This window comes from Strongylocentrotus purpuratus, unplaced genomic scaffold (genome assembly GCF_000002235.5).
Source record: "Strongylocentrotus purpuratus isolate Spur 01 unplaced genomic scaffold, Spur_5.0 spur5_scaffold_5, whole genome shotgun sequence".
NCBI lineage: Eukaryota > Metazoa > Echinodermata > Echinoidea > Camarodonta > Strongylocentrotidae > Strongylocentrotus > Strongylocentrotus purpuratus.
The window spans coordinates 29,769,956-29,783,224 of record NW_022145611.1 but is presented as its reverse complement, the minus strand read 5'-3'; the positions used below and the strand labels follow the sequence as shown (position 1 = coordinate 29,783,224).

Sequence of the window (13,269 nt, the reverse complement as noted above, 5' to 3'; positions counted from 1 at the left end):
CCCCAATTTCAAAAAATGAAATGGAAGCTCTTATTTCCAATCATGTGAAAGAATATGTTTTGAATATTACATGATGATAAAAATTTTGATGGGAACCGCCTACTAATTGATATATTAGGTAAATTAGTGTATCTCTCGCCTGTTGAGAGATATGAAATGCACGTGTCGCGCACGTGTGTGTAGTCCTATATACATCTTTCTGTGTACAGTGCTTCTAACTTTATGAAGACTTGGCCAAATTTCTTTATCATTTTGATGATTCCAGAACCTTGCAGTACATCTATGCTAGATGATCAACCTTTTCTGATCGATTTCACAACGTTTCTTTCACAATGCAATCGATGACCATAACTGGTCTTTAGCTTTAACTATTCTCTTGAAGTTATTTACTCTTCTACTCAATATCATAAAACCAAAAATGTGTGATCATTAGCTAGCAGCTTTCTTACAAACTTTAAACAGAGACATAATATATTTAATATATGATGTTGGGTTATCAGCAGTGAATTTGTATTGTACGGCAAACTACAATATCATGAAGTTGAATGGAGCTATTGAAAACAAACCCTGTTTAAAATCACAAGATCTTGCTCTTGCCAAAAGTACATGCACAGGGGTTCACATGCAATGGTATAATGAGGTGGAGGGGGCAGGGGCACTGGTTCCACTATGTAACAAATGAACTAGAAACAAGAGTAAAAGAGCAAGACAATCTAAAATGGAGGGGGTGAAGTGCCATCTTATAACATTTACCCCTCTTCCTTCCCCTTTCTCTCTCTCTTTTAATGCCAGTCAAGTTTTGGAAGGCACATGTGCTCCCCATGGCCATGGCTATGCCATACTGCTGTTCATGTGCAACTTTGGAGTGAAAGGATTAGATTTAAACTTTTCTCCATCATTACAAAATGAATTGATAGCTTACAAACAACCCAAATATATGGATGCCAGACTAGCATTTTGTGTTTCATGAACATACATCTGCAAGATAAATTCTGCAAGATAAGTATAAATTCATCAAACATTTCCTCATTGAGATTTATACATTTCATATGTATATTCCTCAGTGTGTGTTGCATCATACGAGACTGAGATAGAGTCAATTTCCAGCATGAACTCCCCATCCACGGCATCTCCCATAGTTAGACCAATAGCGTTGACTGACTCCAGGTCGGGTGGCATCTGTTTGTCCTGGACTCGTCCTCGACTTGACATAAAGAACTTGGTGAAAGGGATCTGAAGAGGCAAAACATGAAAATCAACTTTCATTTCAGTGATCTAATTTTTTTTCTAAGTCCCACCTTTTTTGGTCTTAAACACAGTACACAATCTAAGATGATAAGTGTAAAATTTGTATGGTTTTGTATTTAATATCAATAGATCCATCTGGTGGAGCATCAATATAGGATATTCATAACACTTCAGGGTTAGGTCTATAATCAGCTGTACAACTGTAATTTTCAGAAACACTGGTTATTTCAAAATTAAATAACCGCAAGAATGCATCTCCTACATATACAATGACGGCAGAGACAATGATTATCATGCACTTGCTATGACCTACAAGTACAATTTGAAATGTTTCTTACCGTTATATCTTGCCAATAAGGTCCACCTCGTGTGAACATGAAGTAACTCCAAACATCATCATGTGACTCTGTGAAGTAGCCTTTGATCATCAGGTTTACCATGTAGGCTCGACCATCGCCTCGTACCCTCAACTTTAGGACATTGAAAGGTGTCAGGTCCATTGCCTGTTTCCTGTTGAATGATCTCTGTCAGGAATATAACATTGGAGAGAGACAGGATTAAAAAAGAGGTGAAATGCATTATTATGAATATCTAGCTGACATTTATGATCAAATACAGACTTCGGGCACTCAAATGAACCTTTATACAGGTTTCAATGAGATACATTTGTATCTCAATTTTTATTGCCAATAATATATACATGTAAATCTGTAAAGAGCTTTGAGAGGGCCTTCGATCCTAAAAAGTGCTATATAAGAACTTGCTAATATTATGATTATTAGTTAATACAATCAAATGCTCTAAATAAAGTGTTCATTATGCGTTGCATTACACTTTTAATCACACAGATCACAAAACAGTTAAAAAAGTACACATCAGTTTAGCTGGATTGTATCCTCTCCTTCAATACTATGCCAGTCTGCCTGACAACAATCAATTGGTTTCCTCTATTTATTTTCCAGATTCCAAGATCCTACAAGAAGATGATTTATTTGTTTGTGTTTAATTTGATGAGACTCACATAGGATTGTTTTGTTCTCAGAGCACAGTATCCACTCCTCTTGGTTTCTCCATCCCTTGGAAGCTCTGTGCACAGGTTACCATGAAACAACAGCTTGTTGTTTCGACTCATAGTCACTCCTGCACTACTTTTCCCTCCTATCTCAGCATCACTGTGGACTATGAAGTCTTCAATACTGTCAGGTCCATCAAAATGCCACAACACCCTGTTCTGGTCAAACATAGTGTCTAAGTTTGGACTTTTAAGCTTGGTCCACATTTCCTCACTTAGGAGTTTTACATTTTTGTTGATGAAGGAGAGATAGCTTTCTCTCTTCTGTTTTGGGGGGTTAGAGCTACTGCTTTGATCTGAGCTACTCTGTCTGCTATTTGTAAGGAAAGGGACAGCTGTCAATTGTCTGTGGAGATTTGACCGTTGCTGACACTGCCAAAGTGTCCTCCATGTTTTCTCCCTCAAATGAGAAAAGATGTGTTTTGGAAGCATTGCCATAGTTGTAGCCTTGTACTTGGTGCCTAATCAATGCAGTTATATTCCAGAATCGGCTGTCAAACTCGTCTCATTATGGAGGCTCAGCAGATTATAGATCTACAACAGCATACCTGGCACTAAAACGGCTGTCATGGCTGTGTTGTTTTATCTGCAAAATAAGTGGCACACCGTACATGTCAATTGAATGAATGCAACAGAATATTTCAAATGTTGATAAACATACATATTTTAGCACTAATAATGAACTTTAGGCTGTTTAGTAGACGATAAATCCTAGAGTCAAGAAGTCGACACAAAAATAACTGTGAAAATTTAACATTTCAGTTAACAATAACATTTCTTCATTCTCATCTGTATTACTAAACCAAATTCAGTCTCTGATAATACGGTTGTTCAACTGAATGCCTCTTTGACAATCACATGTCAGTTGAGTTTATTAAAGAATTCCCCATACCACATAGATCTAGATCTAATATCTACGGAGCCCCGGAAGTGACATGGAGAATTTTTTTTTTTCTCGTTTTCCTGAGATAAATTCTCGTTTTCCTGAGATAATTTTTCGTTTTCCTGAGATAAATTCTCGTTTTCCTGAGATAATATTTCGTTTTCCTGAGATAATTCCCGTTTTCCTGAGATAAATTCTCGTTTTCCTGAGATAATTTTTCGTTTTCCTGAGATAAATTCTCGTTTTCCTGAGATAATATTTCGTTTTCCTGAGATAATTCTCGTTTTCCTGAGATAAATTCTCGTTTTCCTGAGATAATTTTTCGTTTTCCTGAGATAAATTCTCGTTTTCCTGAGATAATATTTCATTTTCCTGAGATAATTCCCGTTTTCCTGAGATAAATTCTCGTTTTCCTGAGATAATATTTCGTTTTCCTGAGATAAATTCTCGTTTTCCTGAGATAATATTTCGTTTTCCTGAGATAAATTCTCGTTTTCCTGAGATAATATTTCGTTTTCCTGAGATAAATTCTCGTTTTCCTGAGATAATATTTCGTTTTCCTGACATAATTCCCGTTTTCCTGAGATAAATTCTCGTTTTCCCGAGATAATTTTTCGTTTTCCTGAGATAAATTCTCGTTTTCCTGAGGTAATATTTCTTTTTCCTGAGATAATTCCTGTTTTCCTGAGATAAATTCTCGTTTTCCTGAGATAATATTTCGTTTTCCTGAGATAAATTCTCGTTTTCCTGAGATAAATTCTTGTTTTCCTGAGATAATTTTTCGTTTTCCTGAGATAATTCCCGTTTTCCTGAGATAAATTCTCGTTTTCCTGAGATAAATTCTCGTTTTCCTGAGATAATTTTTTGTTTTCCTGAGATAATTCCCGACCAATACATGTTGCATAACTTTCGAAACCCCAGACATCGTTTGTTATATGATCACAGATTTCCCGATTTTCTTGATCGATTTTAATTTGTTTAAAACTTGAACATTTCATAGCTTTCTTATTTCATATCCGATTTTCCTCAAACTTTTATTAATCACTTTGTCTTATTTGTCTCCTTTTATTAAAATATAGATATTTATAGGGTGGCCTTCCCCTTTAAGGCCCTTTTGGAATTGATAATTATCTTCATAAATATATCGAATTTCGACAATTGAATGTTGAGACCTACAAGGTGATGTGAATAACTGAATACCAGGTGCGGATCCAGGGGGGGGGGCCGAGCGGGCCTTGGCCCCCCCCCCCCCCCCCCCCCCGCAAAAAAAAAAAAAAAAAAGAGAGAAGAAAGGAAAAGAAGGGAAAGAGATAGAAGAGAGAAAGGGAAAGAAAGAAGAGGAAGAAGAAAAGAAAAGGGGGAAGAAGGAGATTGGGGAAGGCGAAAGGGCCTTGCCTCCCAGGCTGTTGACCCCCCCCCCCCCCAATCAAAAAAATAAGAGAGAAGGAAGGAAAGGGAAAGAAAAAAGGAAAAGAGGAGATACTGGCGTACTGATAGGGGGGCTTGGGGGAAATCAAATTCAAACGTGGTTTATTTCTAATTCCACAACGGTGGATTACAAATAATGCTGAAATGACATAATTTCCGAGATTTTTCCTCACTTTTTAGTTGAGTCCTACTTGTCAGGGCCCGAGGTACGGCGGGGATCGGGAGCCCCGAGCCCCCCCCCCCTACTTTTTTGAAAAAGTATATTAAAGAGAAATAAAATAGAATGAGAGCAAGAAAGAAAGAATAGTTAACTGCCAGTGTTGAAAAATAATGAGGCATCAAAATATGCTCATCTGACCGTGATTAATGCCTAAAACCCCTAAGCTTCCAGGGGCTCTGCCCCCTGGATTTCACCTAGGGCCCTACGGCGGGCCCTTAGATGCTCATCTGACGGTAATTTAATGCCTAAAACCCCTGATATTTTGGGGCTCCGCCCCCTGGACCCCACGCCAAATAGTGACGTGCCAGTCTCACAAAATAATAAGGTATACAAAAAAATGCTCATCTGACCTTAATTAAACGCCTAAAACCCCTGAGCTTCCGGGGCCGGCTCCGCCGCCTCGACCCCCCCCCCCCCCAGGGGCCCTAAGACGGCCCCTGATTCAGACAAGGATTAAGAGTATAGAGAATGATACAACGCATCGTCTTCTTTCTCTAATAATATAATGAAACGTCAAAGCTTCGCGCAGGAGGGGAGGGGGGGGGACTGAATTCAGACAAGGATTAAGAATCGAGAACGGTACAACGAATCGTCTTCTTTCTCTCATAATCTTATGAAACGTCAAAGCTTCCGCGCTTCGCGCGGGAGGGGGGAACCTGAATTCAGAGGCGAGAACGGTAATACGAATCTTTAATGATTTAATGAAAGGTAAAAGCTTCCGCGCTTCGCGCGGGATGGAGGGGGAACTAAATTCCGATGAGGATTATTTTCGAGAACGGTACAACGAATCGTCTATTTTCTCTAATGATTTAATGAAACGTAAAAGCGTCCGCGCTTCGCGCGGGAGGAGGGGGTTGGGGGAGAATCTAAATTCAGACGAGGATTATTTTCGAGAACGGTACAACGAATCGTCTATTTTCTCTAATGATTTAATGAAACGTAAAAGCTTCCGCGCTTCGCACGGGAGGGGGGAACCTAAATTCAGACGAGGATTAAGAGTCGAGAACTCGACAACGAATCGTCTCCTTTCTCTAATAATTTAATGAAACGTCAAAGCTTCCGCGTTTCGCGGAGGAGGGAGGGGGAAAATCGCCCCTCCCTGCACCGACCCCCGCCCCCGCATTACGTCACTGTTGGTCACCATTACGTACCAATATTTGGCTCGCAAAATTTCAAATTTGGGCCCCCCCCCTAAGAAATCCTGGATCCGCGCCTGCTGAATACCCCCCTAAAACTGGATTTAGGCCCTAGGCTGACGGCCGTCGGCCTCGTGGGCTGTCCCCTATTGTAATCGGGCAGTCTGTTAATAAAGTGTTCTTGAATCAAGATAGATTTATCATCCAAATTGTACGAGTAAGACTGGTGTCTTTTATCTCAGGAAAACGGGAATTATCTCAGGAAAACGAAATATTATCTCAGGAAAACGAGAATTTATCTCAGGAAAACGAAATATTATCTCAGGAAAACGAGAATTTATCTCAGGAAAACGAAATATTATCTCAGGAAAACGAGAATTTATCTCAGGAAAACGGGAATTATCTCAGGAAAACGAAATATTATCTCAGGAAAACGAGAATTTATCTCAGGAAAACGAAAAATTATCTCAAGAAAACGAGAATTTATCTCAGGAAAACGGGAATTATCTCAGGAAAACGAAATATTATCTCAGGAAAACGAGAATTTATCTCAGGAAAACGAAATATTATCTCAGGAAAACGAGAATTTATCTCAGGAAAACGAAATATTATCTCAGGAAAACAAGAATTTATCTCAGGAAAACGAAATATTATCTCAGGAAAACGAGAATTTATCTCAGGAAAACGAAATATTATCTCAGGAAAACGAAATATTATCTCAGGAAAACGAGAAGTTATCTCAGGAAAACGAAAAATTATCTCAGGAAAACGAGAATTTATCTCAGGAAAACGGGAATTATCTCAGGAAAACGAAATATTATCTCAGGAAAACGAGAATTTATCTCAGGAAAACGAAAAATTATCTCAGGAAAACGAGAATTTATCTCAGGAAAACGGGAATTATCTCAGGAAAACGAAATATTATCTCAGGAAAACGAGAATTTATCTCAGGAAAACGAGAATTTATCTCAGGAAAACGAAATATTATCTCAGGAAAACGAGAATTTATCTCAGGAAAACGCGAATTATCTCAGGAAAACGAAATATTATCTCAGGAAAACGAGAATTTATCTCAGGAAAACGAAAAATTATCTCAGGAAAACAAGAATTTATCTCAGGAAAACGGGAATTATCTCAGGAAAACGAAATATTATCTCAGGAAAACGAGAATTTATCTCAGGAAAACGAAAAATTATCTCAGGAAACCGAGAATTTATCTCAGGAAAACGAAAAATTGTCTCATTCTCAGGAAAACGAGAATTTATCTCAGGAAAACGAGAAAAAAAAAATTTCTCCATGTCACTTCCGGGGCTCCGTAAATATCAGTCCATATGGTTATCTATGTTTAATCTGTGTAACAAGCTGTAAATGTCATTAACTTATTAAGCAAAGAAGAAGAAAAGAGCAAATAGTCACAGTGATCGTGACACCATGGTCCTGGCAAAATTATGGATTGAATGTACCGGTATGCAATCTAGCTAGGCGAGCATTTCGTTCGCTCTGCGAGCCCCCGAAGTCTCCCGGTATTCTACCCTGGCCCTGCCCCTCCCCCTCCACAGTAATCCCACTGACCCGAGGACGGACGAGCGTGTAGATAAACTTATGGAGTGACGAAAATTAATTAAATGAACGAATTATTAATCAGTCTTACCCTAATTACCTGGCTAAAGAGCAAAGAATCTTAAAGATACTAAGAGAAAATGTAGACGGTGAATTGGAATTTGGAGCGTCTTACCTTAGCCTGTCCAACTCCGGATAAAGTCCATGCATTATCCACATGTGCAAAGTTCAATGCAATATGCACTAGACATTTCGTCTCTCTATAGAGTCGCTCGAGAAAATTACTCGTACCGTGTTGTTGCGTTCCTGCCATGCGCAATGCTCGGCGTAACATAATACATGTAACACAGGAGTAGTCAAGAAAAAAGTTGGGGTGGAGTGGAGACTCCTAACATGATAATTACAAACAGTTTGGTGCGCTGAGAGATCAAATTGAGTATACAGTAAGAAGAACAATAATTTCACCATACTCAATCAAAGCAGTTCAAGAGGAATTATAATCAAGCGCGTAGCCAGGATTTTATTTTAGGGGGGGGGGGGGGGGGGGTAGTGAGCACGCAAAGTGCATTCTTGTTAATGAAATCATGTTTACAAGATTTACCAAACTTTTGTGATCTCACCACATCATAGTTGTACCAAGTAACAAGCCTCTGCTTTTTTATGTTGAGAATTGGTGATGTGGAAATAGTATAGTAATTGGGTTAAATAATCGAAAACATCTCTATGTGATGCCAACCATTCTACATAATAGGCCTATACTCTTTTTTCATGTATACAATTTGCAATGATGGGTTTGTTATATATTTGTAAAACTGTAAAAGGAACAGAAAAATCAAACAGAAATAAATAAATTTTGCCTTCAAAATCAAATAAAAATATAAAAAATTCAATTTAATTAATGAGGAGCAGTAATGATCAGTAATCATTAAATAGAAATGTAGAAAATTCTAATTGTCCATATGAAAGGCCGCTCCAATGAAACGTTCACCATTTATTCTGTTTTTGTAGACTTCGGATGATGGTAAAGAAGGGTATTCACACATTAAGCGATATATGGGGGGGGGGGGGGGAGGTGTTGCTCTAATAGGTCAGGTGTTTGCATATATGTCAGTTTTTTGGGGGTGAAATATAGACTTTTATTTCGAGAAAAAAACCCAAATTACCCTTAAAAATGGGTAGAGGTTTCGCGAATTGAGCGGCACACCCCGTCCAAATCAATTATGAGACCCCCTCCCTCCCTCCGGGGGTATCAGCCCAATTAAACCGCATTTGAATCAAATTTTAGTCAGATATGTGAAAGTAAGTTGGGGGCCGGCACATAACACCAGTATGTGCGAATTACATTAAATTCAGATGGTACCCATAATAATAATGGAGTATATGGTTATGAATGTTAAGAAAACTAAATCTATATAATGGTTTTCAGTCTGTCAGAGGATTAAACAAAAAAAAAGATTATTCTTTAATTTTTTTTAGGCCAAATATTCCACTATAGAGTCTATTCGCTATCTACTGAAGATCCCTACTAAACGGGGTTTCGTTGTGGGACGAGTTTTGATATACCGAAAACTACGAAAGACGACCTCAGTGCGTTCCTTTGGATTGTGAAATGGCTGGAAACAAGACGAGTCGTTGCTGTCCCTCTAACATTTTCACTTATTTTTCATCTTTTCTGTATCAATTTGCTTAAAATCGGCATACCGAAGCAATCATGGCGATTTAAGATATCTCAGTCGGCGGAAAATCCTTCGTGAGGGTTGTGAATTGTTTATAAAAATTCGCCGAACTGTTTGATTACGACATCATTCGTAACGTTATTGTGTGTGCAATCAATAATTATCAAGGAGTGCGAGATCCGACCGGTTTGAATACATCGAGTTCAGCCGCATCTCTTGGGTAGGCAGTATAGCAGACTTGGCTTCGCTGTACTCAGCCGAAGAAATTTCCCCATCGTGAACGAGTGCCCGTGGATAACACATCATGTCAAAAGCTACGAAACGCAAGCATGTGACGAGAGAGGTTCTGGAAGATTATATTTTGCCAGAGGAAAATCAACAGATTTTGAAGGTTAATGAAATTTAACTTAGTGAATTAGAATAAAGTTACATACTGATGACTGTAGCCTGTAGTGTACTAGCTGTACTAGACTGCATCATCATAATGACATGACACATGACTGAGTATGAGTACCAGTATCTAATCTAGAGGTCTATGACTGTCAATGTGAACTCCAGGGAGCTACAGCGGGTTGGGTCACATTTTTTCAAAATGTTAAGAAGTAGTAATTACAATTTTGACTTGGGTCTACAATGTTTTTTTAATCCTCTGGGCATCCGTTCAACCACTTTAAATTATAATTTGAAGAAGTCTTTGATGGGAAAAAGGGTGATTCCTCATCCTAACCCAATTCATCCCATGTTGTATATAGTCGATTCAACATGGCGAAGAGAAAGTATGCATGCGCGGCACATCGCACATGCGTTCTTTCTCTTCGCTCTTTGATTGGTTTGTCTGATATTTCTGCTTCTATTAAAAGTAAATTGTTTTTGAACTAGACTTGCCCTTTAAAGTTTCAGTCTTAACTGTTGTAAACTACATGTACATGTACACCTGGGCAATTCCACGGTAACGGAAGGACACTCAGACAAGATTTTTGAACTTCAGGTTCATACTAAAAGAAATGTTTTATTAGTATATATTAAACTATGGGGAACAAAATGTGTTTCAGTCAAGTGGAAAGCTTCATCAACTTCACAAAGTTTGGATAAACACTAATTACCTGGAAAAACCATGTCCATTTTTATGTCCTTCCATTACCGAGATAATTAATATGCACATTCTTAAACTACTTAACTATAATGACAATTTTTTGGGGGAGAATTAAAGGCACTTATATAGGTATTATATCTGTACTGTTTCACATCTTATACTAATAAAACAGTTCTTTTAGTATGAACCTGAAGTTCAAAAATCTTGTCTAAGTGTCCTTCCGTTCCTTCCGTTACCGTGGAATTGCCCACCTGTGTTTCAAATTAATATCACTTGTTTACCAGTAGTCCCCATAATATTACACTTTAGGACTTTGGATGATGTTACAGTTCAAATTTCAAAGCAAAGCAAACATCAAGCAAAGCTTCTCTCTAATTGCCTTTAAAATGAATACACTGCACTCTGCCTTGTCTAGTTGATCCCTATTTGGCAGAGTTTAGGCAGCATCAAACAAAAATAATCTCTGTAATGATCTTTATGAATTCATGATATACCAATGTCAACATGGCAATATTGCAGCATGCAGGCAGCTAACTTATTGTACATTTTATTATCTTTTTGATGTAAATGTAAGATAATAAGTAATTGATTTTTTTCTTTTTAAGTATTAAAATATATTTTTGTTAATGCTTTAAACACAATTTCCATTCCATCAGTTACAAATTGCAATCATATTTTGTATTTGCAGATTCTTGGAGGAAGAGGAAACAATCTTCATGAAGCCCAGACATCTGAAGGAGATAAATTCCTTATCAGTATGCCTACCAGGTTTAGGAAGAATGTCTGGATCAAAAGGGGTAAGATTTGGATGATTGGTATTAGCTCTGTTACTAGCAGGAATTACAGTTAAGGTTCAGTTCAATGGAAGCAGAAGAACCAAACTCCAAATTCCAAAATAACATGTACATGTACTTTTGTACTTTTGGTAATACTGGCAACAATATGATGATTTACAAATGTTTATATTTGTCTACATTCTATTGAAGTTTGGAAAAATGTACATTTTCTTAAAAACTGCTACTGGCTTTCTTTTTGTTTGTTTGTGAAACTAGGGCACCAATCCCAAGTACGAGGTGGCAACTAAATGTACATGCAAATATGAACAACTACTGTCACAAAAATTGTATCTTTTCTCAGAATTATAAGTTTATGTTCTATTACAAAGATGTTTACAATTCTAATGCAATGTCTGTATTTTGTTTGATATGTCAGGTGACTTTGTGCTAGCTGATCCTATAGCAGAAGGTGACAAGGTGAAGGCAGAGATTGTTGCTATCCTTTATCCTAAGCAGATTAAATACATCAAGCAAGAACGACTATGGTAGGTACACTCACATCAGGGAAATTCACTCTATATTGTTTCCCCCATTAAAAAAAAAGATTTATAAAAAGTTGCTTTATAACGTGATATACATGAATCAGGATAGAATGGATCTTTCTAAAGTATACTAGATTGTTAATGAGAAGGTTGGCAAAAGATCTTTAGTTTTAAAGTGAAGGTAAGCTATCCTTAGTGAAAATTAACTCATTATGATGTGATTTGTGTGTAAAAATACAATGTAGGTATTTTAAAGATCACAGTTTGTCGGTAAAAAAGGATATACTAACTTAATTTTGTGGATTTGTTTGTCTTTGTAGGCCTCAAGGTTTTGACACAAGAGCCAATGAGAGCAGGCATCAGAATCCTGAAGACACTGAAGCCAATGTGGATGTCCTGACCAACCAACTCAACGATGCCTCCCTTACTGATGTCCAGGTAGAATGCAAGGATAACAAGACCATGAAGGAACAAGAGGAAGAGGAGGATGAGGAGGATTATAGCAGTGAAGACAATGATGAGGACCTATTCGTCAACACAAACAGACCGACCGTCACATTTTATTACTCGGACAGTTCAGAAGAAGAGGAGGAAGAGGAGGAGGAGCACAATCAAGATGGCACAGATGATGATCATAGTGCTGACCGATGAAGAATGCCAGTGATTGGTATAGATCTGTGAAATGATTTACACAGAAGAAGAACTGACTGTTCTCTCGAGAATGGACTATTGAAAACTACGATGTAGAGGTCTTGCATCATTCCCTCAGTTTGTACTTATGTAGTTTACGCATGTACTTGCCTATGAATCACAAGCAAAGTACAGAATCCTTCCAAGAAAATTTGGAATAAGGTAGCAAAATTCATGCTTTACATTTGCACAGTGTGCTCTCATAAGTTTCATTTCATGATTTTGTCGATGACTCTTTTCATTTTCAAGTGCATTTGCTGGCCTAGGGTAAACATTTATTTTAAGTCCATGTTTAGCAGGAATGAGGTTGGAAAAACATGCTTGTTTCTGAGCTGACAGGCAATATTGGGGATGTGTTAGGCACCCCACCCATTTCTGTTTTCAATTCCTTCACAAGTTACAGTTTGTAAAATATGGACATTGCACAGCACAGCTGCCCCCACCCCCTCCCCCTACCTCTTTCAAACTTGTAGATCCATTACTGATACAAAGAGTGTACCTACATGTATTAAGAACAAAAGCTAGGAGTCTTTTCCCCTCTTAAGCAATGCCTTTACTTGACTATTTATTTCAACAATTTCTTCAATTTAGATGGCATATCTATCGTTACATATCATGTTTTCTGCTAGGTGAAAGTGATTATTCATATATTTATGAAAAAGATTTGTCTAATTTTGACATGCTGGTATGTGATCAAAGTATGTGAACAATGCAAATAAATGATACAAAGAAAAGATGAGCTCAATACATTTTCAGATTTTCTTTATACAGTTTGTCTGTGTTATATTATTACATGTAAATTATATTCATGTACGTACAGAGGTTTAAAGGAGAACTAACCCTAAAGAATAAGTGTAGGTATTCTGAAAAACAAGATGAATTCCTGCCTTTTAATGTACAATAAATCTTACGAATGTGTACAGGAGATATGTAAATGAAGATTTC

At 37.6% G+C, this 13,269-nt stretch overlaps 2 protein-coding genes across 2 annotated transcripts; one reads left to right on the top strand and one right to left on the bottom strand.

Annotated features, from left to right (window-relative positions):
- Nucleotides 1-1,021: 1,021 nt before the first annotated feature.
- LOC578830 (complex I intermediate-associated protein 30, mitochondrial) lies at nt 1,022-7,850 on the bottom strand. Its single transcript, XM_030999602.1, has 4 exons — nt 7,723-7,850; nt 2,270-2,906; nt 1,587-1,772; nt 1,022-1,233 (listed from the first exon to the last, which is right to left on the bottom strand). The coding sequence occupies exons 2-4, from the start codon at nt 2,756-2,758 to the stop codon at nt 1,027-1,029; spliced, it is 882 nt and encodes a 293-aa protein (XP_030855462.1). The 5' UTR covers nt 2,759-2,906; nt 7,723-7,850; the 3' UTR covers nt 1,022-1,026.
- Nucleotides 7,851-9,133: 1,283 nt separating this feature from the next.
- Nucleotides 9,134-13,069, top strand: LOC578771 (probable RNA-binding protein EIF1AD). The gene is made up of 4 exons (XM_778923.5): nt 9,134-9,614; nt 11,005-11,113; nt 11,529-11,637; nt 11,955-13,069. Exons 1-4 carry the CDS (start codon nt 9,528-9,530, stop codon nt 12,283-12,285), a joined length of 636 nt encoding a protein of 211 aa, XP_784016.2. The 5' UTR covers nt 9,134-9,527; the 3' UTR covers nt 12,286-13,069.
- The last annotated feature ends 200 nt before the right edge of the window (nt 13,070-13,269 follow it).